Genomic DNA, 24,184 nt, shown 5'->3' on the forward strand with positions numbered 1-24,184 from the left:
TTTTCTTGTCATGTAGCAACACAGTCTTGACTTCTTCAGTCTGCTGGTTAATATGGCAATAAATCTTAATGTGCAACTTATTTGAATGAACCAAGTAATTTTGCACAAATGGCGCCTGAAAGAATATTAAGTACTGGAAGAACAGAAAATGAACACAGCCTTGCATCATCCGCTACATCCACAATAGTGTACATTTGTTATATGCAACAATGTTGCTTTTGTAGTTTAAATACAGTAACTGTGTCATTTATCGTTTCAAATGCAGTGTAATTGTTACTTGTTTAACTTCTCAAAATGTTATAGTCTTTACATGTAGGAAGAGATTTGCTGTTAATTCATTTGGCCAAATGTGTGGGTTCATTCAGTTCTGAAGTGGTATGGTGATACACTGGGAGTGTTTTAGGGACATAAATCTTGTTGAGGGCCACCAAAATCCAGGGACCAGACTTACATATGGACTATTTATGCATGAATTAGTATACAGTAATGTTTCTTTTTTGTTGTTGTTGTTGTTGTTGCTTTATTGGGCAAAAACAGGTTGCTACAACTTACACTACCCATCAAAAGTTTGGACACACCTTGTCATTCACTTGTTTTTATTGATTTTATACATTGTAGCTTAATACTGAAGATATCAAACTGTAAAAGAATACATATGGAATTATGTTGCAAACAAAAAAGTGTCAATCTTCAGTATTTATCCACAATGTAGAAAATAATACAAATAAATAAAAAACATTAAATGAGAAGGTTTGTCCAAACTTTTGACTTGTAGTGTACTTCTGAGAGTTTAGAGCACTAAAAATGAAATTTCAATCACTCTGCTATGAGACAGAGGCAGAAATCTTGGAAACAGAGTGTCAGCAAATAACATTTGAGCTATTTCTATTGATAAATAGTGCTGTGGCTAAATAATAAAACTGTTATTTCATGAAGCAAATCTCCATCCAGGCTCTGGTTCCATCATCTATCTTATCTTCATTTGTTATGGAGCCTTCTGAATCCATGGGCTGTGCTCTGTAAATAAGGGTTGAGCCACTGAACCACTCCTTTCACTTCAATCCAGTGCCCCACTACCTGCTCTTTGCTTCACTGGAATACAGCACTCTGACCTACAGTAAAAGCTGCAGTGAGCTTAACTACATGTTTTCCTGGGATCTGTAGGTCACAACATGAACGACACACAGATCAGGAACTACTATAATTTATATATGTGTGACTCCATCACCTGATAAGAATGAGAACTGCAAATAAAGACAAAAACATTTTAGTGTTGTAAAATCTTTATTGATGTATATAATACTAAACTTGGAAAATAATTGCCTGCATGATTACACGATGCGTTAGGAGGAGCATCTTTAAACACTCTGATGGCAGCAAATCTTCTGCTTTGAAGGGGACTTCTTTGGTTTAACTGGTGAACTAAATGAACAGGCTAAAAAGTAAAAGCAAAGATGATGCTTAACACAGAATCACTATCTGGTGTTTGACCTTTCGAGAAAATCAACGTGATCCTCAATAATTTGTGTCATTTAAAAGAAAAGCAGACTTTTGCACAAATTCACGTGTATATATTTATTTTTTTTAAACACAAGAAGACAGTAAAATCACCAAGTAAGACATTTGCATGAATAAGCAGAAAACAACATGAGCCTAGTGTTTGATCTGTTTTCACTTGGATGATATACACAAAGAAGAATTAAAATGAAAAAAAAAATCCACAATATGATAAAGGACATTTAATATACACAGTTTACAAGTAATTTTAAATGGATATATATCTAATTATATATTTTCTTCCTACAGAGAAAATTGGCTGATTATTTTCTGAACATATAAGGCACTTTAACAAATACGGTGACACCACATGTGCTGCATTTCTCTTATGTTTGTCCATTTTGGACCTAAGTGAGAGATAAAGGTGAAAATCCTCCTCTTTTACCCATACTTCTAAATTTAATGATTAAAACTCTGTCTTAAAATAATTTTGACTCAATAATGCCATTACATACAAGAGAGCTGCAGAGCCGATTCTCAATATCAGAGCTGAGCAGAGCACACCTGTTTCCTGGCCGATAATAAAAATAATAATACAGCTGCAGTTCATATTCAAGAGTTGAGTAGTTTTAGTCTATTATTTATTATTTGCATTGAACATTTTATAGGATGTTTATTTTTTTCTCTTTATTTTTTATTTTATTTTTTTTACATTTCTCAAGAGCGTAAAACAGCAAGAATAAACTGAAATTTGTCTCCAGTTTGGTCACTTTCCTATTAATTCATTTCTTATTTGTATGTTAAATTGTTGTTTATTTCCTGTGTTAATTACTCCCAGTGATTTCCCACAAATGAAATACATTTTTAAAAATATAACTGTAATCTATGTTCTGACACAAACATACCATTGAATAAGCTGTAAGGATTTTTTTCTTTTTTAAAATCAAAATGTGCTAGAAGGCAGAGATATAACAGGATCAATACATATCTGTGATTGGCTATTCATTCTTTCAGCATTCCTATGTTCAATCAGACACCACTGAATAAATGTATGGTATTTATTACCCTTAGAGTAACCTTTCTACTCTAAAGTTGGTACTTGTTGTCTGAAGTTGGAATGAATCCAGACTTAATCAATAAATTGATTTTCTTAAATATTTTAAATACAGAGTATTTTGGGAACCATATTTCAGCTTAAAAAAGTTAACCATCTATCATCTCTATGTTATCTATATTTTTCAGAAGCAGTATAATGGATATGTAGTACAGGCAAACTGAAAAAGAGGTTTCCCAATCCTGCAGTGCAAGCTATGGATATACATCCCCTAAACATATTTCAGTTCCCATGGTTTAATGCATCGCAGACTCTCACAGTTTAAACACCTTTCTGCCAAGATGCACATATGCCTAAACCAAATGCAACTTTATCATCTTTTCCAACAACCTTTCTCTCCAACACCCTTGTCCTCCCTCTGCTTCCCGCTCATGCCCAGGAGCCTCTACAGGGTTCAGAACACCTGTGGCTCCACAGAGCGTCTTCCTCCCTTTGCACTGTCTCAACAAGGAGGCCAAGCGCATGAAAAATGGGCTGAGCAGGAGTCATCCGTCAAAACTAGGAATGCTGCCTTCTGCCTTTATCCACTTCAGTGACCTCTCTAGTACCTGGATCCTTGGCACCTGGTATCACTTGCTACATTATTTTTAGGAAGTCATGGCATAAGACAGCCTGTAGCTGAGGCTGGTAACGCTCCGACACTGAGCAACAAGAGGAAGGTCACTTTATAGCAACTTTGAAGGCCTGACTTTAAACCATAAAGTTGATTGTGACCGATGTATTTGCACGTCCTTTAAACTTTTTTTGATGTAGTTGGTGTGAAGCCTAAACTGCGTTCAGAAAAGTGATAGCTGCAAGGGCTTTCTCAGAAAAAGGAAAAAATTTCAGGCATGTTTTACCATCACTCATATCTACAAAACCATAGGAATCCATCCCTTTCGGAGTGGAAATACACCAGCTTGTACAAGGTAAAGGCACCATTGGAGTATGTTTGTGTATCCAATAAGGCAGGGCAGCTTTAGTGATGTTACCCTGGCAAATATTTAAGATTGAAACTCAGTAAATATTTCACCATTTAACTTATGGATGCCTGAAAGAACATGGCTTAAAAACACCCGAAAATCATACAGTAACGCAGAAATAAAATTCACAGATACAACATTTACTGTATAAGAACACACACTCAAGGCAGGCATAAAGCTACTGTACTAATTTAGGATGTTTAAGCTGTAAATATCTAGCAGGTAGTGTGGATCATATAGAATAGGACAATAATTTCTGTACATAGAAAGTAGCTGTGCAAAAGAAGAAAAAGGGCTGCAAAAGTGACATTTAATGTTTCACTAATAAAACCTGTACGGTCCTTTGCATCACTTACATATTGTTTTCTACATCGAGAGCAGCTTTATCCTGCAATGCTGTCCTTCATCTGCATCAGTGTGGCCGAACCCAAACATTATGTTAACATTTGTTTCTGTAATCTTCCTCAGAGTATCAAATACATGCGATTTTTCAAGACGGTTTGAACCATTTCAAATTCTAACTATACTACTTTACTTTTCTGTGGTGCAAACGTTAACTGGTTGTTGGATGTCAAATGGCAACTGTATATTTTTTATAGGATGCAGCTCCTTTATTTTTGCACATAGGTTGTAAATGAAAGGTAAGGAAAGAAAACTGGATCTCACTGTTGCACTAACATAATTTCATAACTGGAAGGACAAAAGGCAAGATGGACTGAAGTCACCTGCTAGTTAAAATCAGGGCTTCTGCAGGGCAGGTCCAAAGCATTCAGTAAACAACCTCTAGTCCACTACTAAAAAACACCCCAGGGCCTTTTTACTGAAAATGCAGAAACTCCCCATTCCAACTCTTGCACAACCTGGCAACACACTGCCTCAACAGGCTGTGGGCAGTACCACTATTGCCAAAGATTTACTATTTTTTTTTTACAAAAAACACAAAGAACAAAAGAGGCTATTTGTCAGTGAGGAGGAGAGGGCCAGAGGCAGACAAACACAGCAGGAGGGAGATAGTTGGTCCAGTGCCCTGGAGATGTGCACCTATTGAAGTGGTGGGCACCGGTTGATGAGAGAAGTTATGGTGTATTGCTGCGATGTAGCTTTCCTTGGACAACCTAACTACACTGAATGCTTTAATGTAGTGAGGTACACTGTTGGGTCTTATTGCTAATGCAGATCATGTCAAGGTTTGTCAAGGACTGTGCTGGTGATAATTAAAGGCAGTGATGTAGAAAAGGTCCAAGGTCGGGGAGGTCAAGAAAGTCTTTCTAGTATATAGGGGTGCTAATGACCAGAACACAGGACTTGTTACAGGAAAGGGAAAAGTGGTGCTTGCTGGGGGTTCAGTAATTGTCGAAACTTGAGGAAGAAAATCACAAAATGCGAAACTAGGACAGATGCTCAAAATCTCAACATATTAAGATACTTGCTCCACAGACACTGTTGCTGCAGCAATCTGGACATCGGCTTCTATCTCAACAGGGCATTTCTGGTTGTCGTCTTCTTCATCCTCCTCTTCTGTATCCTTGGAAACATCTTGATCACCATCTGTAACTGCAAGGGGAGCCAAACCATTTCCATTCACCTCACACTCACTGCTTGATGCTTTTTCATTCAATGCCAGCTGTACCGGCATGCCATCTAGGGTGGAGGGGCTCAGCATACCCTCCTGGGTATGCACCTCCGTCAAAGGAATCTCACCATCCATGCTTCCCAGAGAAGGGATCTCCACATGGGCTCCTTCCAACAGTGAGCTCATATCTGGTGTGGGGGTCTCACCATCTCTGACCTTCTTGACGTTGAAGGTCATTGGGGACACCTTGAAGGAGGAAGACTTGGCGGTCGGGCTCACGGGGTGGTTGGGGGTGAAGCTCTTCTTAAGTTTCTCACGCTTCTCTGGTGGTACAATCTTAGTGGTGATCTCGGTCATCTTCTTCTCAATGCTCCGGCGCGAGAAGGCTTTCTTGAAGCTATCTACCTTCTTCATGCTGTTACGCACGAACCTTTCTCCCCTTCTCTCAAATGTACGCGAAGTGCCCGCCCCAGGAACACACTCCGAGAAATCTTCATCGATGCGGTGTGCTCCAAACTCACCATCCTCATCTGAAGATATACTAATGTTCTGCAGACCCTCCTCTTGGGCACGGCTGCCTTCAACAGAGCCTGTGACAGATGGGGCAGCCCGGGTGGACTCTGCATCATACTGGCTTGGTAGTGGGGTCTTGAGGGAGTCCTTGACTAACACACTGGCAGGGATCTCATTGTCCTCCTATTAGGAAACAAAAGGACAAACAGAGGTGTATTTAGCAGGCTGTCATAGTTTAATGAAGACTGAATTGAATGATATCTTTATTGAACTGGTTACGGTCAGGGTTAAACTTCAGGCCATGAATCTTGTCTACAAAATTTTAAACCACTGTGATTAAAGTAAAGCTGCTACATACCCCCTATAACCATGTTAATGTATATTCCTAAGATACATTCAAGGGCAGCAATTGCTTTTTTTTACATCGTCAAAGAAGTATTCATCAAAACTGAAGTTTGTGTTAAAAACACGTTGGCTTGGTCTGTCTCCTGAGGATAGACGCAACCAGTCTCTGCATGCCTAACTGATTTTCTCCTCGAGACATCTGAGGAATTCCACCTGTTTCTTTGCAGGAGTCAAATGCTGCTCTTTATTTTCTCTTTAATATCTTTCTCAACCTCTAACATCCATCTTTAAACACATTGATCAACTAAAATGGAGTGAGATGGAGAGGACTAGTTCAATATCCTGAGTTTCAATTTGTTTAACTTCTTCCTTTTTCTCTATGTTTTATTATCTTCTTTCTTCCCCTCTTTGACTCAGTGCCCACTCATCTGTGCGCAATCATGCAATAACACACATGCGGGCACAGACGCACACAGCCAATGTTCTCCTCCAGTGGGGATTTATGAGCTAGAGTTTCCACCCCCCCATTGCCCATATCCTTTCACACCCGAAAGTGAGTGGAGAGTAAAGGTGCAGCTTCACTGGTTGACATACTCCACTAAACATTTGAAATACTCATAAACAAACCTCTCCCCTCCATGACAGCTTAAAGTATCACCATGACACTGTTGGCTTTGAGTAGACTTAATGTAGCACAGTGTAAAGCATTACAGTTCACAACACACAGCTGCGTATGGATTAATTAACTGCTTTCATTTGCCCATAACAAATTAAATCCAATAAAGGCTTGACTTAGTTGGTGTTAACTGTACTAATTGTCATATCCAGGCATAGATCAGCAATGGTGCAGCTCATTTTTGAGATGCTAAACCTCAAACTATGTCGATATCAAGCACTTGCGTCAGCCCCACTCACCCCTGGTGCATGTTGGAGTGACATATATTGTAAACACTTGCTGATTCTTTGCACAACACATGTATGAATGAGTCTTTATTGAAGTATGACTGCATTTCAAAGAATGCATGGCAGCTCCTAAGACATTTGAAGAGTGCTTAAGGCAACAGAATGCCTAAAGTTGTTGAAGGACTGTGCAATGCATCTTCCTTGAGGTGTCATTAACATCCTTAAGGACTGGGCCAACCAGATGGTCTGGAAGAGTGATCACACATCACTTATCACCACCACTATTTTTTATTTTTTTTTTGGCTTTGAAAGGACAGTGGTGTATTATGCATTCAAGCCCATTCAAGTGGGTTTTGGCCAGTATTGTATTTCATGGAAATGTAAGCGATAAGATGATAGACTATGTGTGATAAGCATGTAAAATGTGCTGTGAGACTGATATGTACATTTCAAAGGCATATTTCAAATAACTCCCTTTGTAAGTAACAATGTTCAATCCATATCAATCAGTATTGGTATTACAGTGTTAAACTGCCAAAGACGTGGCCCATTAGAATCAACTATTCAAGTGTGTTTCACTCATATAACCACTTCCCCGGTTTTCTGTATCACTTTCTGCATTTTCTTGATTGCATAAGGACCTTGTGGCAATTTGAAATGAACACTCAGATTACATCTTACTGCTGTTTTACCCTAAACCGCAGCAGTTCGCAGCACTCCCCTTAGACACCTTAAAAATTCAGTGTCATACCTTCCACTTCAGAAATGAAAAGCCATGCAAAAGGCCCTCTTTTTTAACCACCTTGCAGACATCTGATATCTCTCGCCTTGATCTCAAACATGCAGCTGTGATTCACAGTTCAGGTGTGTGCCAAGCATGTGTGGTATCTCTCAGCTAATGGCAATAAATCTGTCAGCGTGTTCTTAAAGGTGCAACATCAACCTTAATAACAGGGACACGTTTTCAAGTGAAAGAACGATAAAAGCTTCAGAACCTACAAATATATAGCACAAATAGATAACAGAGAAGTGCCAATAAATAAAATATACTCCACCTCAACTTGTGTCGATTCTAAATAATTTAAAATATTTTTCTGCTGTTTCTGATCAATACAACGTCAAAGAACCAGTCTTCTGTGACTGTTTTTCCCCCCACCAACCACTAGGGTATGTCTTCTAACTTAAAAAAGCTGGGAATCGTGATGGCACTGCAGGTTTGTAACTTGAAATCCAAAAAGACAAAAGGTAGTACCTTAGGGAACAGCTCTAGTTACCACTATCTTGTTTGGTTTAACTGTAATCCCCCTTTTGAGTTTTGTTCTCTGTAGCTCCCTCCTGTTGTATCTGAAAGAGCAGTCTCTCAATGCCCTATTTTGCTGCAGGTCTGACACTCACCACACCCACAGAGAGTGTGGAGATCAGAACATGTTCATGCAGACTCAGATCAGAATGTGAGCAAGTCTGTGGGAGACAGTTTTTCTATTAAATGTATGAAAGGGTACAGAGAAACGAAGAAAGCTTGCTCCTAGGAAGATGATACCTCTGGCTTTACGCTTATCTCCCTTTTCTGTGCTTCTGATGGAGTCGGGCAGTTTTAATCAGCATGAAATGTGAGATAGCTTAAGGGTTACGAACCCACCTAAATCTGACCAGTCATGATTAGAAAATTTAGAGCCAATACGGCCTCTCCTGACCTCGGCGGAGCACTCCTGATAATGACGGTGAATCTTCGTGATTGTCTGGTGGTGTTAAGGTTTGTAAAGACTCAGTCTTGACACCTCTGCTCCAGTCTGGGCATGCCATAGACTTTGTGATTTGGCTCAAACATGTTTGGTGTAATCAGTGTGGGCACTGAAGTGTGTGGGAGGCAGCAACTGAAAGTCAAACACGAATGAGAACTGAGCCCACCTATGACTAACTGAAAAAAATGCTCCAGTAGCACTATCTTACTGATTCAAGTCTTGCCTGTGCTAATAAATACCAATAATCCTTCTCATGTCAGTTTTAATTGACCGCTGCTTCTAGCAATGACACACAACAACGGCAAGTGAGTCTCCAGTTTTCATCAAGCGTGCTCAGAAAAACAGATCAGATTCAGTCTTTTTTCACAGCCATGATTTCATCCAGGATCTTTTTCTTTCATTTACTGGTAAAGATGCTCAGTATGCATTTGGCTGCCCAAACAGTAAAACAGTGTGAAATCAGCATGTCCCCAGTTTAACCCCCAACAGTCTTGGCAAGCAAGCTACAATAAACAAAATTTTCCTAAATACCGTTTGACCCTCATCTGCCCTGTGTGTGTGTGAATGTGTGTGTGTGGACCTCACATTCTGGCACTTTTCTCTTGGGAACCCTGTTAATTAACGTACCTTCGAAGCAAGCACTCATTAGCTACTGAGAATGTGATACAGTATGTGTGTGTGTTTGCTTGCTAACGTGCATTTGTGTGCAGCCATGTAGGACACTGGCTATTGTTTGGGAAAAAAACACAGTTTAAAAGAGCAAGATGAAAGAAAACAAAAGTAAATTTGGAGCACACCAAAAAACAAAATTAATTTAGTGTGACAGCCAGTTTGCTGTACATTAAAGGGGACGCACTTCAAAGATATTTTGTTACGTAATGCAATTCAAGATCTCATTTAACAGTTGTATGGTAGAATTGCCATCTAATTGCAAGTCCTGCAAGGTGTTACAAAGCTGGAGCTTATGTAAGGCATGCCATTGGAGTCTCTTGCTTCACTCAAATGCAGAGAGATCAGGGTGGGGCACGTTGGAGCTGCAATGGAGTGAAAGAGCTCCAGCGGGCTCCTATTACTCGCTGAGTGTCTCTGTTTATGTGTCATGACATCCTATACCGCCTTTTTTGCATTTCCTTCCTCTAATTTGTTTATATATGTTTGTGAATACAGGCATCCGCACACATCTGCAGTGAGTATATGATGGATGTTCTATATTCATGATCCCCAGAGGAGGAAACCTTTGGACTTTGGGGATTCCCTGACTTTTCACCATGCATCACAGTTATTGACAGACATTCATGTCGCCCTGGGGAGGATTTTTAATAACTATATTCCTCTGACCTTTCATCTAGTTCCATAAATACTTGATAAACTAATGACATTGCCGTCACCTTCTGTGGCTTGTGTGAGGCAGATGAGCAGATTTTAGCACACTAGAAAAACACGTAAAATATTAGAGCTGCAGCTCATAATTAATTAATTAATTAATCCATTAATGTGCTGATTATTTTCACGCTTGATTACATGTCAATATCAGTGTGTCTTAAAGTCCAAGATGATGCACTCAAACACCCAAAAAGATTCACTTTGCTATCATAGAGGAGGGAAAAATTGACTTAAATTGCTTGAATTACAAGATTTTGACTTTTTTCTCTCTACAGAAATACGTAAACAGATTAGCTGATTATGACAATATTTAAAAACCATATGGCATATTAGCATGCCTTACAGTTCTGCCTCAAAAACAACTATGCCAGCTGTAGTATCCTCATCTTCTTCCTATACGCCAAACCTCTAAAAAACTTCTTTACGTTTATTTGCTTTGTGATTTTCAGTTGAATGAAATCACTTATTGAAATGACAACATGGTCATTAAAGTTGGTATTACACTGCTTTTTCACACCTACTGTTATCTTCTGGGTCCTGTATGTGTGCATTTCATAGACACATCTTCCCATTTCATAAAATCCCTTACATTCCTACCTAACATCAATCACTTACTTTCACTTAAATAAAGTTCGGATCCAAAACAGACCACAATACACATGCAAGATAACTTTCTAAGGTAACAACTGAGTCGCACATCCATGCCAGACATAAATACCAGTTTAACCTTATGAAACACATTGCACTAATGTATATGCACTTGTGCTTTGACTAGCCGCATTTTCCTGGCACTTCAGAAGACTAATGGAGGTTTTCTTAATCCTGCCAGGTGAGGCTGGTACAGGTGTATTGGCACAGTGAGTCAGGTGCCTCTGGTGGCTGCACCAATGAGAGGTTAAACCATCACTAACACACACACAGAAGTGCTCACATTCACTCTTGTCAAGTCCCTTGCAATTACTTTTATAAAATGACCAGAGAGAAAAGAGACAATGAATGGATTTTTTTGATTGAAATATCATTTTTTGATATAAAGTTCAGAATAATTTCCTCTTTCCACATATACCTATTGTAAAGTTCCCTCTTCTCTTTATCTGTAATATAACCCACCTCATTCAAATCACTATCCGCTGTCTCCAGCCCCTGCTTGCATTCATTCAGTGAACAATGGCAGCACCATTTCTACCTGAATGTGACTGTGCAAATTTGCCTTCATCTGCATATGTTTTGATTACAGTACATTCTTTCCATTACAGTGCAGGGAGTTGTTTTACAGGGTCACCCTAACCCAGGGGCTGTTGCATAACATGACGCCCCCTCCACCCCGAAGAGCCATCTGTGGACACAGGAAGGAAGGAAGGAGTAAAGGAAGGAAAGGAAATGGAATCTTGCTATTTGTCATGGGACAAAACATGATAAACTCCTAAGGTGCTGTAGACAGAGGAATGAACTCTACACACTGAGATGCACTATTAAGTGTAAAAATAAATGTTCTGTACCAACTCATGATAAGATTGTACACTACCCTACCAGGTATGCTCAAACTGTGGGAAGTGATCAGATTTTTATCAAGAGCCATAAATATCTTGTCAGCACCTTCCTTCCAATCCTGAATCATGCCTCTAGGCCTAATACCCATGAGGCTTTGCATAACAAGTTAGGGCATTCTCTCGCATTCGCACCCCTCCCATAATCTGCCTCACCAAAAGAAAACACGGCATGTTTACTGGCCCTGCGAGCTTGTGTAATCACACAGCACAATAACCAATTCAGGCGTGATGTCATGCTGACGTGCTGGTAGAACAGAGATGGTGGCGACCTGGAGAGGCTACCATTATTCCTCCTGACATAAATGATGATGCTGCAGGTCTGAGGAAGCCTCTTCCCGCAACACATAATTTCCAGGGTGGAAGTCGGTGCACAGTGGATGACGATGTGCTTCATATTCTGTGATATATTCTCCCCGGTTCTCCTAATTAATTCCATATATATGGCATGGTATTCATTATAATAACTCCATGGGTGAGCGCCTTGTCACTTACTGCATTTCCTCTGAATCACATCGCGAAACTTTCACAGATTATCTAACGCCGTCTCCATGTGATGAATGATGCAAAGCGCTGAAGAATGTCTTAGCAATGTCACCGCGACATTCCTGCACATTTACAGCTGGAGTTTTGACTCTACATCACGGCTATGTTGCTCTCCTTCAGCTCTTTTGTCCAAATCTCCCAAGATCCTCCTTTCCACAGCACAATCCCATGCTGTGCCTATCTGAACCATTGTTTGATAAGAGAGAGGAGATACAGCGAACATTTTTGATAAAGCTATGTACAATTGTCACAATGTTTACCCCGTATGGAGGTCAAAGAGCATGTGTGTCCATAGCGAAGGCAGAAAGTCATCATGTTATCTCGAGATATGTTTTCATGTTTCTGTTAGGAGCCACGGAATAAGAACAGTGAGAGCTAAAATGGCAATTGTTTTCCCTCTTCCTGCGATGGATGTAGAGGCCTTGATGAGCGGATTAGTTGGGTCTGAAAAGTCAAGACGGAGCAAACATGTGGATGGAGTCCTGAAGTCTAACAGCAGCAAAAAATACAGGAGGTGACGGAGGAGTCAACAGGATATATTTGGTTTGTTTCACACAATAGGACACTGGGATTCTTTGGCAAAATACCAGTTAAAACTCCAAAGTAGTCCCAGTCTTTTTAAAAAGTTTGATAAATCACCACCTCCACCTAACTTGTGGTGTGAAACTGAGGAGAGAAAGCTAAAAAATAAGAGCACAGGTAAGTGTGAAAAACAGCTTTATTATCTTATTAAGACCTGTTGTACATTAGAAAACATGCTAAATGTGTGCCTTACACTTTCAAAATAAACACTGCATCATAGGACACGCTGGGAGGCTATAAGCAACATGGCACCAAAACATCATTTAAAAACAACACACTTTAAACACAACTTGAAATAGAGGAGCTAAAAAGCCCAACCACACATTATCATTCTGTTGTGGATGCTCACACAGACGCTCCAAATATCACCACTTCTCTGTTATTAAGAGGTGTTGAAAGTGGTGTTTTACTCCAGGAATCTGCGGTTACAAACTGGCCTCTGCCTCCGAGACCGAAAGAGCACAGCAGACTTGTCAAACCTGAATGTGACATTAGGAAGAAGAGCAGGCACTTAAGGTAATACTGCCCCATCCGCATGAATATACAATAGTTTCTGCATACAGTTTGCAAACCTCATTATAATCTCTTATCCAAACTCACTCCTCTACTATTACCAATACGTGACAAACACTGGCCATATATTCCCTTTGCCCTTTCTTTCCCCTCTGCTCATCATTCCTCCCTCTATATTTATCTCTGACGCACTTTTCTGCCACTTTTACTTTGCTCTGTCAGAAAACCCAGAGGATTATCGGAGGAATGAACCCCAAGGGGAAAATAAGAATGATAACAAAGCGGGAATCCACGCTGTAAACAAACTTCATTGTTCATTTAGAAAGCATGCCTTAAAGGCTGTGCAACCATTTTAGACTGTTATCACAGAGAACAGTTTTACATACTTTAGAGTCTCGCATCCGACAGCACTTTTCTAAATATAAAAATCTCACTGTGGAGGACAAAATGCATGAAAGTCACTCCTTGTGTGCTGCTGGTTAAATTCATAATTCAGCTTTAGTGACTTTAACAACATATACGGGCTGTAAATAGTAGCATGTGTGTTTAAAAATTTGTATTAAAACTTCTGCTGTAGACTACTGTTCAAAAGTTTGGGGTCATTTAGAAATGTCCTTGTTTTTGAAAGAAAAGCAGTTTCTTTCAATAAAGATAACATTAAATTGATCAGAAATGCAGTCCAGACACTGTTAATGTGGTAAATGACTATTTTAGCTGGAAATGGCTGATTTTTAATGGAATATCTACATAGAGGTACAGAGGAACATTTCCAGCAACCATCACTCCTGTGTTCTAATGCTACATTGTGTTAGCTAATGGTGTTGAAAGGCTAACTGATGATTAGAAAACCCTTGTGCAATTATGTTAGCACATGAATAAGTGTGAGCTTTCATGGAAAACATTAAATTGTTCGGGTGAGCCCAAACTTTTGAATAGCAGTGTACATAATATTCATTTTTATGAACTGTATCTTGACTTGTTCTAGCTGACATAGGTTCCCCATTAATTTCAGTCTTGTTTAACTGGAATGGGATGTTTTTTTTGTTTAATATCTGCCACTTATGTATAATCAGTGACTAATGTGGTCCTTTAACGTTCTAAAATGATGTAATGCTTTCAGCTAGAGTTGTTGTCTCAAGGCTATTTTACACAAGTCCAAACCTTCCACCCCGCGTATTAATTACTATGGACAGAATTGGAAAAGCAGACCCTGTTTTTTTAAAATCAGCAGCTGCCCCATGATCTAAGGTTACTTACAGACCATCAGTTGCCTTAGCAACTAGTTGAGCTCTGTTCTCCATGTCCAGAGTCCAACTCTGAACAAGATTCAGAAGATATGTTTACCAGTTTTTCACAGAACTAAAAGCTCACAATATGAGATCACTTTGAACTTACTGGAACTCATAAGATTAATTTAATTTTTGCAGAATCTATCCATCAAAAGTGAACACATCTTGTGCCCTAACATGCACTATCCAATCAAACACTGGACAAGCAAGTCTGTCAGAATATCGAAAAGGGCTCCAGACTAACTTTTGGGAGTGGTTTCAGAGCACATAATTTCGGATCGCATGGTTTTCGTTGCACATTTTGGTATATTTTAAGTGCTGCTTTTTTTTTTGTCATTTTCCACACATGCTCATAATTTCATAACATATTATGTAAATGATTGTCAAGAGGAACAGAGACGCAGAGAAATGTTTTGTAAATGTAACTCATTCTATTCCATAAACATGATCTGGGTCCCCCCTCTGGTCACTGACTAAATCTCTAAAAACTCATCTCAGTATATCAAAATTACAAATTTAGAGGTTTTAATTCCATGAATATTATCCCTTTGTGTTTTTAATTAGCTTAGATGTACAACTGTACATTGTTGCTTCCTTTAAAAAGTACAGATCTATGAAGTTCCTGCCTCTCTCTCCCCTAACATTTCTCCACTTGTTCCAGCTCAAGCACTCAAACTCACCAATGATTCCACTCAAACAGCCCGATCTCACGAGGATTCGTGAAACTGTTACGTAAATTTTTGTTTCGGTTTCGTGCGCACCAACACGATTTCGTCATGTTTTTCGTGCCGCTCACCACGAAATGCGCACCAATGTATTTTAAACGGCGGACTTTTCGTGCCACCCAGAACGTATTTCAAACGAATGTGTGTATTATATTTTTAATGTAAAACCATGGCGAATCCAACGCTATATTTTGCATGACATCGTCCCTAACCATAACCCTAACCATAACCTAACCATAACCCGGTGGTACACTTACCAATTTGCATAGGAATTTAAAGAATGTCCGGCGGCCGGCGGCCGCAAACGCGATCACACAAGCAGTATACGCCGATGGACAGCTTAGATCGTCATGAATCCGCTGGTATAAACCACTTTCAGCTGTGATTACCACAGCGGGTTTCGTTGTGAGCAACACGAAAAACATTTCGTGGTGAGCGGCACGAAAAACATGACGAAATCGTGTTGGTGCGCACGAAAAAGAAACAAAAAATTTACGTAACAGTTTCACGAATCCCCGTGAGACCGTGTTGACTCAAACACTGCAAAAACTGTTCCTAGTTACACATTGACAAGTTGTAATATTGAAGAAGAATTATCCAAGTCCAACCCTAAAAGCTGACAGAACTGGTTCCTTTGTTACAGATGAAACCCTGAATGTCTGAAACCGTGCCCTGTCACTGCTCCACTGCACTCTCAAGGCATAAATACTCAGCTATGTTTTCGACTTCTTCTTTCACTCACTTCACACACGGTGTGTCTTCCAGCATAAAAACATCATATTGACATGTTAAAAACCCCTCTGGTGACAAAAAAACAAACAGAGAAAATTGTCACCAGAGGGGTTTGAAAGTTAGTCATAAGTAGCTATTTCTTGGCTCTATTGCATTTTGTCAGGATGACTACACATATGTGGAAATGAATGGGAATTTATAATAATTTCTAGATCTTGACAAGTTGTAAAATACTATATTGTTCAATTCCAGATACTTGCTACTAAATGTTTTGTGCCTTTGTAGACACACTGATCTGGAAGTTGAAATGTGGAATAAAAATGATAAACTGAAGCATAATAGTGTTCAGACTGCACTTATTTTTCTTAAGAAATTTCAGGTTCTTCATAATGTTTTGCAAATCAATAGTCCATTAAATGTGAACATTTTCAAAATTGCACTTTTTTGCACTAAAACAAAGGGAAACATGTGGAGTTATCGTTATTTATCAGTTATTATGCTCAGATTTGACGTATCTGGCCCACTTGAGATCAAACTGGGCTGAATGTGGCCTCCGAACTAAAATTAGCTCGACACCCCTGCTCTATAGTCGTCAATTTTCTGATCATTTCTAACTCCTCATTGCTTCAGTTGGCTGCTATTCACCTGCCACAGCATAGGATGAGTATTTTAAAAACATTTAACAGATGTCAGAGATGGACAGTTTGGTAGAGGATGGCACACTTTGACCAATGTGCATGCAGACATTCATACAGTTTAGAAGGGAAGAGTGTAACCCAGGGTGTTTTCTGAAGCCCCTCCCATGCATCAGTAAGCACTACTGGGTAGCTGTGCATAGAAAACCCTCTAGTCCCCTCTCAGTTACTGCAGTGCAAGTCAGACAATTGTGTAACCAGAAATTAGCTTAAAAAGAGTGAAACAAGGCGTTCTAATGTCAGATGTACCTCAGCTGAAACTAACTGGGCGGGCCAACCAGAAAAACACACACAGACAGACCGGCTAAAAGTCAGGCGCACTGGTGCAACCAATGAGATGTTTAGTCACAGTTGGCAGATTTTTGGTTGCATGCTGGAGCCCTGTCAAGGTAATGAAGGGTTACTGTCAGGGATTGTACTGTTACACAACTTACACCACTTGCTGCTAAGCAAAACAAAAATTACTGCAACGGCTTGTTACTTTCCTCACACTACTGGTTATAGTCAGCAGGAGTACATGAAAGAAAAACACTGCGTCACACACACATTTAGATTTCACGCCGAGTGGCAACAGCTGAGTAAGTCTAAGTAAGCACTAACTAAGCAAACTTTAGGTTAACTAGCACGCTACTGAACATTTGCATAGCTGGGTGACACGTAGGCTCAGCTGTCTGAATGCACTGCTTTTGGCTGTCAGCGGGTGTAATATATCACCTCAAAAAAGGAGACAGAACTAATTTCAGCTGTAGCCTGCAGCCAGCGGCCTGCTCCAGCTTGTGGAAATGGATATAATTTTAAAGCGCCAGATTCTAGAGTGAAAATACACAATAGGTACTCCAATCGCAATCAAATATCTAATTACTCCGGTTACATTACATATCCCATTTGGGAAAGTAAGATTGTTGTCTCTCATATTTTTGCTTCTTTCGTGTTTAGCTTTAAGGGTTACTTTGGCATTAAAGCACTGATTGTGCTGCATTCGACAAAGCTTAATAATACTTATTATTAGACCATTATTTCACATTTTTAAACCTCAGTTTACTCAGCTCCGTGTCATTAAACTACAGTAACGGTAAAGGATTTGGGCGAGGCTGGAAACATCATTATTAGCTCGTCCTCCCTTTCAGAGCATGAACAGTGTGTGAAAAAACAGCCTCTACTTCCTGCTGCTGAAAACTAAGATTAAGTCCCAACCTTTGGTCAAGTGTCGCGACACAACATTTCCATGACGATTGTCAGCAAAGCAAACAAAATGACAATGACTGATGTGACGCTAATCACTCAAGACCTTTGCAAGCATACTCTGGTGCGAGGAATGAATCTGTAAGTGGTGAAAGATGGGAAAGTTGTTTCACAATCTGAACTGTTTACAGTTTTAACTTATTAAATGAGTGACGGTTAGCAAACGTAAATGAGCTCAGTCCTGCAGCACAACTAGGCTACTGTGTTTGCTTTGGCTGGGGAGTGCATTTCTGTTTCCTTGAAAAGTGATATGAATGTTCTTTGATAGTGTGTGACTGTGACAATGTGTGAGAGCTTATTCCCTGCCTCTCTGCAATTCAGGATCCCAAAAATCCAGACAATTACTAAACATCCTCTTGCTATCCCATTGAGAACCATAGGACACTGCTTTCCTAAATATTAGAGACCAACAGAAATACCTACATATTATCAGTTACTGGAATATTGGTGCATGGGCCCGTCATAGATTTATTTGCACATATGTTGGCAGATATGTCAATGATTTAAAAAAAAAAAAAAGATAATGCAGAAAAACATACTTGGTGTAAGAAAGAGATGGTTTCACCACATAGCTTGACCAGCAGAGTGGCTTCAACTCCATTGTTTACAATACTCTCAGCCCTGTCAGTGCTCTCCATGATGAAAAAAAATATCTTTTGGAATAGTAGTGTTCCTTTTCTCCTCTAGAGTTTCAGAGACTTTGAGAATCAATGCCAAGGTGCCCTAAACACCCAAATAAAACACTTGATGTTGGTTTTTCCTCCAGTTTGCTACAGATCTGTATATATAAAGAGAACATGGTCATGGTCAAAATCTGAATTTATCACTTCCTAAAAACAATTATCAGCCTCATAAATCCAGTATTAGGTTGTACTAAATAGATGTATAGCAAAAGTGTGGCTCAGTCTCATACAAGGAATACAAAATAAATAAAATCCTCGCAGCCCAACTTGTTTGTTGTGATGAAATTCTTCTGTGAAGGAACACAGATGAGAACATCACGATCTACTCAGACGTAAACGACTTTTGTCGCAGGAAATTAAATTCCAAATATGCCGCGTTTCATGGAGCATCTCACACAGATGCAAATTCAGATAAGCTTTAAGATCTCCAAAGCGACTGTTGATGTTTAAACTCTCAGGTAATGAGCCTCTGAAGTGAGCCTGTGTGACAACAGAAACTATCTGGAGCCCAACGTTTCAGCTCTCCAAACAGTCCTGACACTGTGCACAGCGGAATCTCAGATGGCTGGGAATTGTATGAGTTTTGCATGTGTGTCCCAACAGAAAAGGCCCAGAGAGGGGGAGAGCCATGTAGAGACAGGAAAAGCACTGGTGCACAAAAACAAACAAACAAGGCCCAAGCAGCGGTAATTAAGTCCTCATTAGTCCTTGTTATGCACAGGAATGCAGCCGAGCGGCAGGCAGCACTGTCATTTCTGACCGACCGTGGCCAAAGCCTGGAGCCGGTATGGACCCCTGCTCTGTGCAACAGTGGGCGCTTACCCAGAAGCCCTCTGTGTTTCCACCTCAGCTGGCACGTACAGGGTGATGAGTGTTATGCATCAGTTTTGTAGAGTGGGTAGAGGAGGGCCCCTCGACCGATAGCTACAGGGCTCGGTGCACTGAGTTTGGCTCTTGGGTGTGCAGCAAATGTGTGTTATCAAAGAGCAGTGTGAAGCGTGCAGCGTGTGCTTTTGTGTAGTTTCAGGGAACCGGGACAGGTGGCTTGACCAAAGAGAGAAAAAGTAAACTAAATCCAAATTGGAGTTTCTTTAAAAGACAGCAACAGAGGGATGGAGCGCTGTGAGAATAGTGAAATAGTCTGGCATTTTGAACACAAACCAAAAGATATCAGACAAGAAAATCAGAGCACAGCATCACATGGAAAAAATACAGAAACAATGCTGGCAGCAGATAAAGAGATTATGCGACGCAGAAAGTGATGGGCACAGTGAGGTCAACATGGGAGAGGGAACAAGGCCTGCACTTACTTCTTTTATTACCCACTCCTCTCGAGCACTCCAAGTCTCATTTAGCTCTGAAACTGCAAACACCTGACCCAACACATCAGCTTAACATCCAATGGGCAAGCTGCATGCACACACATGCGGTGTACACATGCCCCGGAGGCCATACCTGACCCTGCTACGCCCATTTAGAAAAGCTCCACTCTCGGTTTGACTAAGAATTGGAGGCAAATCAGCAAAAGGCAGGAATGCACTTTTAAACTGAGCCTGTGGGCAACACATTGCTTGTGACAGACACTGCAAACTTTTAAGTACACTCCCATTTGAATAATGTCAATAGAAAACAGGCAGACCCCAGTTAAACTCAGTCATAGAGGAGAAAAAAACTGAATCCATGTCACATGAAATTCGACAATCACTGAGAGCAAACAGCACCCTTCCCTCTCACTATCTCCAAAGCAACAGGTCACTCCCTTCTAGCACACACACACTCGCTGCCCGAGGATTCAATCCAATCGATCCGCTGTGCCTCGCCCGCAGTCACACAGAGCCAGTTTGCACCGAGTAAGGTCTTGGCACCTGTTGCATTTGAACAACAGTGCCTCAGTACCTGGGAAACCAGATAACAGCGGCGGTTAAGAGCTCTCAGTGGCTCTGGCTGTGTCAACAATGCCCCCCCTTTTTAACTACCTGGGAACACACTTGTACGCACACGCTCAGATGTAACTACACACAGATACAAGCATGAAAGAGCACGTATGAGGACATGCACGGAGCAAACTCTAGAGAGGACGCCAGCATTGTGTTTTTTTGGTGAACTGGAAATGCATGAGTAAAAAAAGACAATGAACTCAGCTGTAATCTACAGATCAGAAATGCAGGTTTGACTATGTAAAGATTAGAAATTTTAGCTCTTTTTATGTTCTGAGATAAGCGAGGTCTGGTTTGTGCAAGGATACTCGTCATACTTTTCGCTTGCAATTTCCTCTGTAAATTAGAAAGTTTGTCACTTTTCCTGTGCCGGTATAGAGTTTTACCCTCACAGGTGTGATATGGCAGTTAAAATGGAAAATCCATCCAGAAACCGTCTGTCTGCCTGAATTATGACTGTGGGGTGTAAACAGATCCAGTCAAAGTCAGCGTCTGAGCCCTCCTCTATTATCCTGTGGAGCTCCATTCCCAGACACACCCTTCTTCTCTCTACACACACACACATACAGACACATAGGAGACTCGCATGGATGTGTGTATGAATCTTGTCAGGACCTTCACTCAAAAATACCTGGATTATACTACTCTGCATTTTCTGTCTGTACAGTGGATGTGTGTTTGCTTGAAATCAGGTTGAACAAGTTCTAAGTGTTGAAAATGTAATAATAGAGTGTTGTAAACCTAAAATGTATCACGTGTCAGTGTCAACTAGGTGCACGATAAATGCGCACACACCCACTAGATCAGCCAAATATGAATGCAAATACTGCTGACACACTCACCCACACAGACTGGAGACCTCATGAGGAGTTCATTCACTTTAAAGGAGTGGCACAACCATTTGTAATGAAGTTAAGGGACCCACAGGCGTGACATAGGGAGACATATTTCCAATAATGCAACTTTATGCCATCTTTGGTTAGAGCTGCAGTCATTTTCGTTAAACTTCAGCTTTAGATTGCAACATCTGCTTTCTACCATACACGAATATTGTATTAGTCTCACGCAGAAATAGGTCCAACTTCTTTAAAATTAACTTTTCACACTTTGTAGCTCCCCTTTAGAAGCCACAGACATTACACAACTGTGATGAATAAACTGAACCTCGTGCGTAAAATCAGTGGAGAATAACACTAAGTGACAAGCTACTACATGCGGTGTTTTCTGTGCCGTATTGTCCTCCTCCTCACCTGGAAGATGAGCACTTTGAAGTGGTTCCTCTTCAGCAGGTGGCTGTGGTTGGCCTCCAGCTTCTTCACCTGGACCGCCTGCTTGTCCATGCGCTCCTTCACTTCCTTCAGGTGCCCGCTCACTTTGCGCGATCTCTCCAGCAGCTTGCTCACGCAGTTGGAGGTGGTGATGTGGGTCTTGGACAGGCGGGTCACGTCACCCTGCACCACCCGCACGGCGCCCTCCAGCTCGGCCTGCCGCTGCTCCATCCGCTGCTGGTTGTCCTGCACCGACTCCAGCATGTTCACCAGCTTGTCCAGCAGCGCCACCACGGTGATGGCGCTAACCTGGCCGCGGTCCACCGGGCTGCCCGGCGCCGCGGGGCTGGTGGGGCTCTTCAGACCCAGCCGGGACAGGGTGCCGGTCGGGGTCGGGGAGGACGGGGCGGAGGAGGCAGTGAAGCTGGGGATGAGGAGCTCCGTGTTCTCCTGCTGCTGGGGCTGGGACTGGGGCTGTGGGATGGTGTGGGTGCTGCTGGAGACGCTGCTGCTGGCCTCGGCGTGGGACGCGTCTTCTTCCATGGCGCACAGGTGGCGGATGGGATGTTTCACCTGAACACAGACGGTGTGTGGTAGCTGACGGGCTCTCTGCTGCTGCTTGCCGTCACTGGCTCCAGCTGAGAAGTGCAGACGCCGGAGTGTTTTCACTCCTTGGAGTTGGATCGGCCTTCACGCCCCTTTCTGCGTTTCCGCCCTCCGCACACACACACACGCACGGACACGCTGGGAACTTTCAAAAACACCTCCCCTGCAAGCGAAAGGGAGGGGCCAGGTTGCCATGGGAACCGTGCAGGCCTAGCCCTATTGACAGCATGGTGTGTCCTTCCTTGTATGCCTGCTTGCTTGCTCTGTGTGTGTCTGTGTGTGTGTACATGTGACTGCCATCCATTCCACATGCCTCGCTGCATTTGCAAAATCTCTGCAAAGGCTACTCTTGTTTACTGCACAAGCTGCTGTGTGTGTGTCAAACTGTACTGGGGTGTATTGTGATGCAGTGTCAGGGATGTGTGTGTGCCACAGACAATAAAAGGACAATTAAGCTGTGATCTACATCAGTGTTTCTTGTGTTTTTGGATTTTTTTCCACTGACATCCTGCAGCCCCAGATAAATAAATCGCAGACCTTGTTTCCTTTGGTCTGGTGCATGTGTGCGTTTCATTGCTGGGTGTGTGTTCCCAGTGTGTGCCCCCTTTCCTCCCCGCTCTTGTTTTCGAGCTCTGTGTCATGGCATGGGGCACACAGACATGGAAATGTGGAAATCCCTGTTTCAACAATGAGCTCATCCGTGCCCTGGCAGCCTGCCCCGGCCTCTCTCTCAATCTTTCTCTTTGTCGCCGTCACTGTAAATCTTTTATTCACAGTAACACAGTCGCTTTTTCAGCCGAACATGTGTTAAAATTAGATAAATATGTGGTGTTTACAAGGAAAGTGTCAGGGTGTGGCACGCCTGCGCGTTTTGCATAACGGCGGACAAGCGTATGTTTTTATGTGAGCTGCTGAATCTGTCACAGAAAACACGCTGCATTGCGACTACGATAAGATTTTCTACATCAGTGGAGACTGTGGAAAGCATTCAAGCCCCCACCTGAGTTTTATTGGATTCTGCCCAGTATGGTAAATGCTTGGTCATCCACTATCTCAAAGTTGCTACACCTGAACTGAGATTAGGTTTTCTGTAAGGAGCAAACAGAAAAGCCACACCTTAGAACAATATTAAAATATGTTGGTAGAGGCATGGTCCCTTTCAAATCCAAACCACATTATTACTTTATCGAATTTTATAACTAGCTGTAGTGATTTGAAGTTTTACTGGCCCTTGATTTGCAGGTGAAATTCATACACTTGTGCTAATTTAAAAGAAAAGCTCCACAAGTTGGGAACTAGACTTAACTTCTATTCTTACAGAGGCTTACATGTGAATATTAAAGACAGTTTCACAACATTTCTGTCTGAGCAAAACTACAGTCAGGCGCAACATGCATACCAGCACCTCTAAAGTTCATCCATCAGCACATTGTATCTCACTGGTTTATTAGTCACATAAAAAGCAATGTGTAAAAATTCCACCATGAGGTTTTATGTAGGAGGTTGTGTGGTGAACAATGTCTTGCTCAGGTGCAGTGAAGTTTTTTTTTAACACTTTAGCATTTATATAGCATACATGCATGAGATCTTGGCTAATTGCAGAGCTTTCTAGGCATCCTCACTAGTGTTCTGTTTGCCTCAGCTGTTTCCCTGCTACATATCTGATAGATGAGAGTGATATCAGTCAATACTGTACCATCTTTCACTGATTGCATTATTTTTAAGTTGTACAGTAGAGTATTCACCCCTATGTAAAATCAACCGCTTAGAGTTTCTTCTAATAAAAA

At 41.2% G+C, this 24,184-nt stretch overlaps 1 protein-coding gene across 1 annotated transcript; it reads right to left on the bottom strand.

Moving 5' to 3' along the window:
- Positions 1-1,560: 1,560 nt before the first annotated feature.
- Positions 1,561-22,743, bottom strand: cavin2a (caveolae associated protein 2a). The gene is made up of 2 exons (XM_022191835.2): positions 21,774-22,743; positions 1,561-5,842 (listed from the first exon to the last, which is right to left on the bottom strand). The coding sequence occupies exons 1-2, from the start codon at positions 22,332-22,334 to the stop codon at positions 4,991-4,993; spliced, it is 1,413 nt and encodes a 470-aa protein (XP_022047527.2). The 5' UTR covers positions 22,335-22,743; the 3' UTR covers positions 1,561-4,990.
- Positions 22,744-24,184: the final 1,441 nt, after the last annotated feature.

This window comes from Acanthochromis polyacanthus, chromosome 14 (genome assembly GCF_021347895.1).
Source record: "Acanthochromis polyacanthus isolate Apoly-LR-REF ecotype Palm Island chromosome 14, KAUST_Apoly_ChrSc, whole genome shotgun sequence".
Classification (NCBI taxonomy): Eukaryota; Metazoa; Chordata; class Actinopteri; family Pomacentridae; genus Acanthochromis; species Acanthochromis polyacanthus.

Coding starts and splice junctions, on each gene's coding strand:
- cavin2a (XM_022191835.2), bottom strand. CDS start 22,334: ATGGAAGAAGACGCGTCCCACGCCGAGGCCAGCAGCAGCGTCTCCAGC. Junction 5,843..21,773: donor TCAAAGTGCTCATCTTCCAG/GTGAGGAGGAGG, acceptor GTTTCCTAATAG/GAGGACAATGAGATCCCTGC.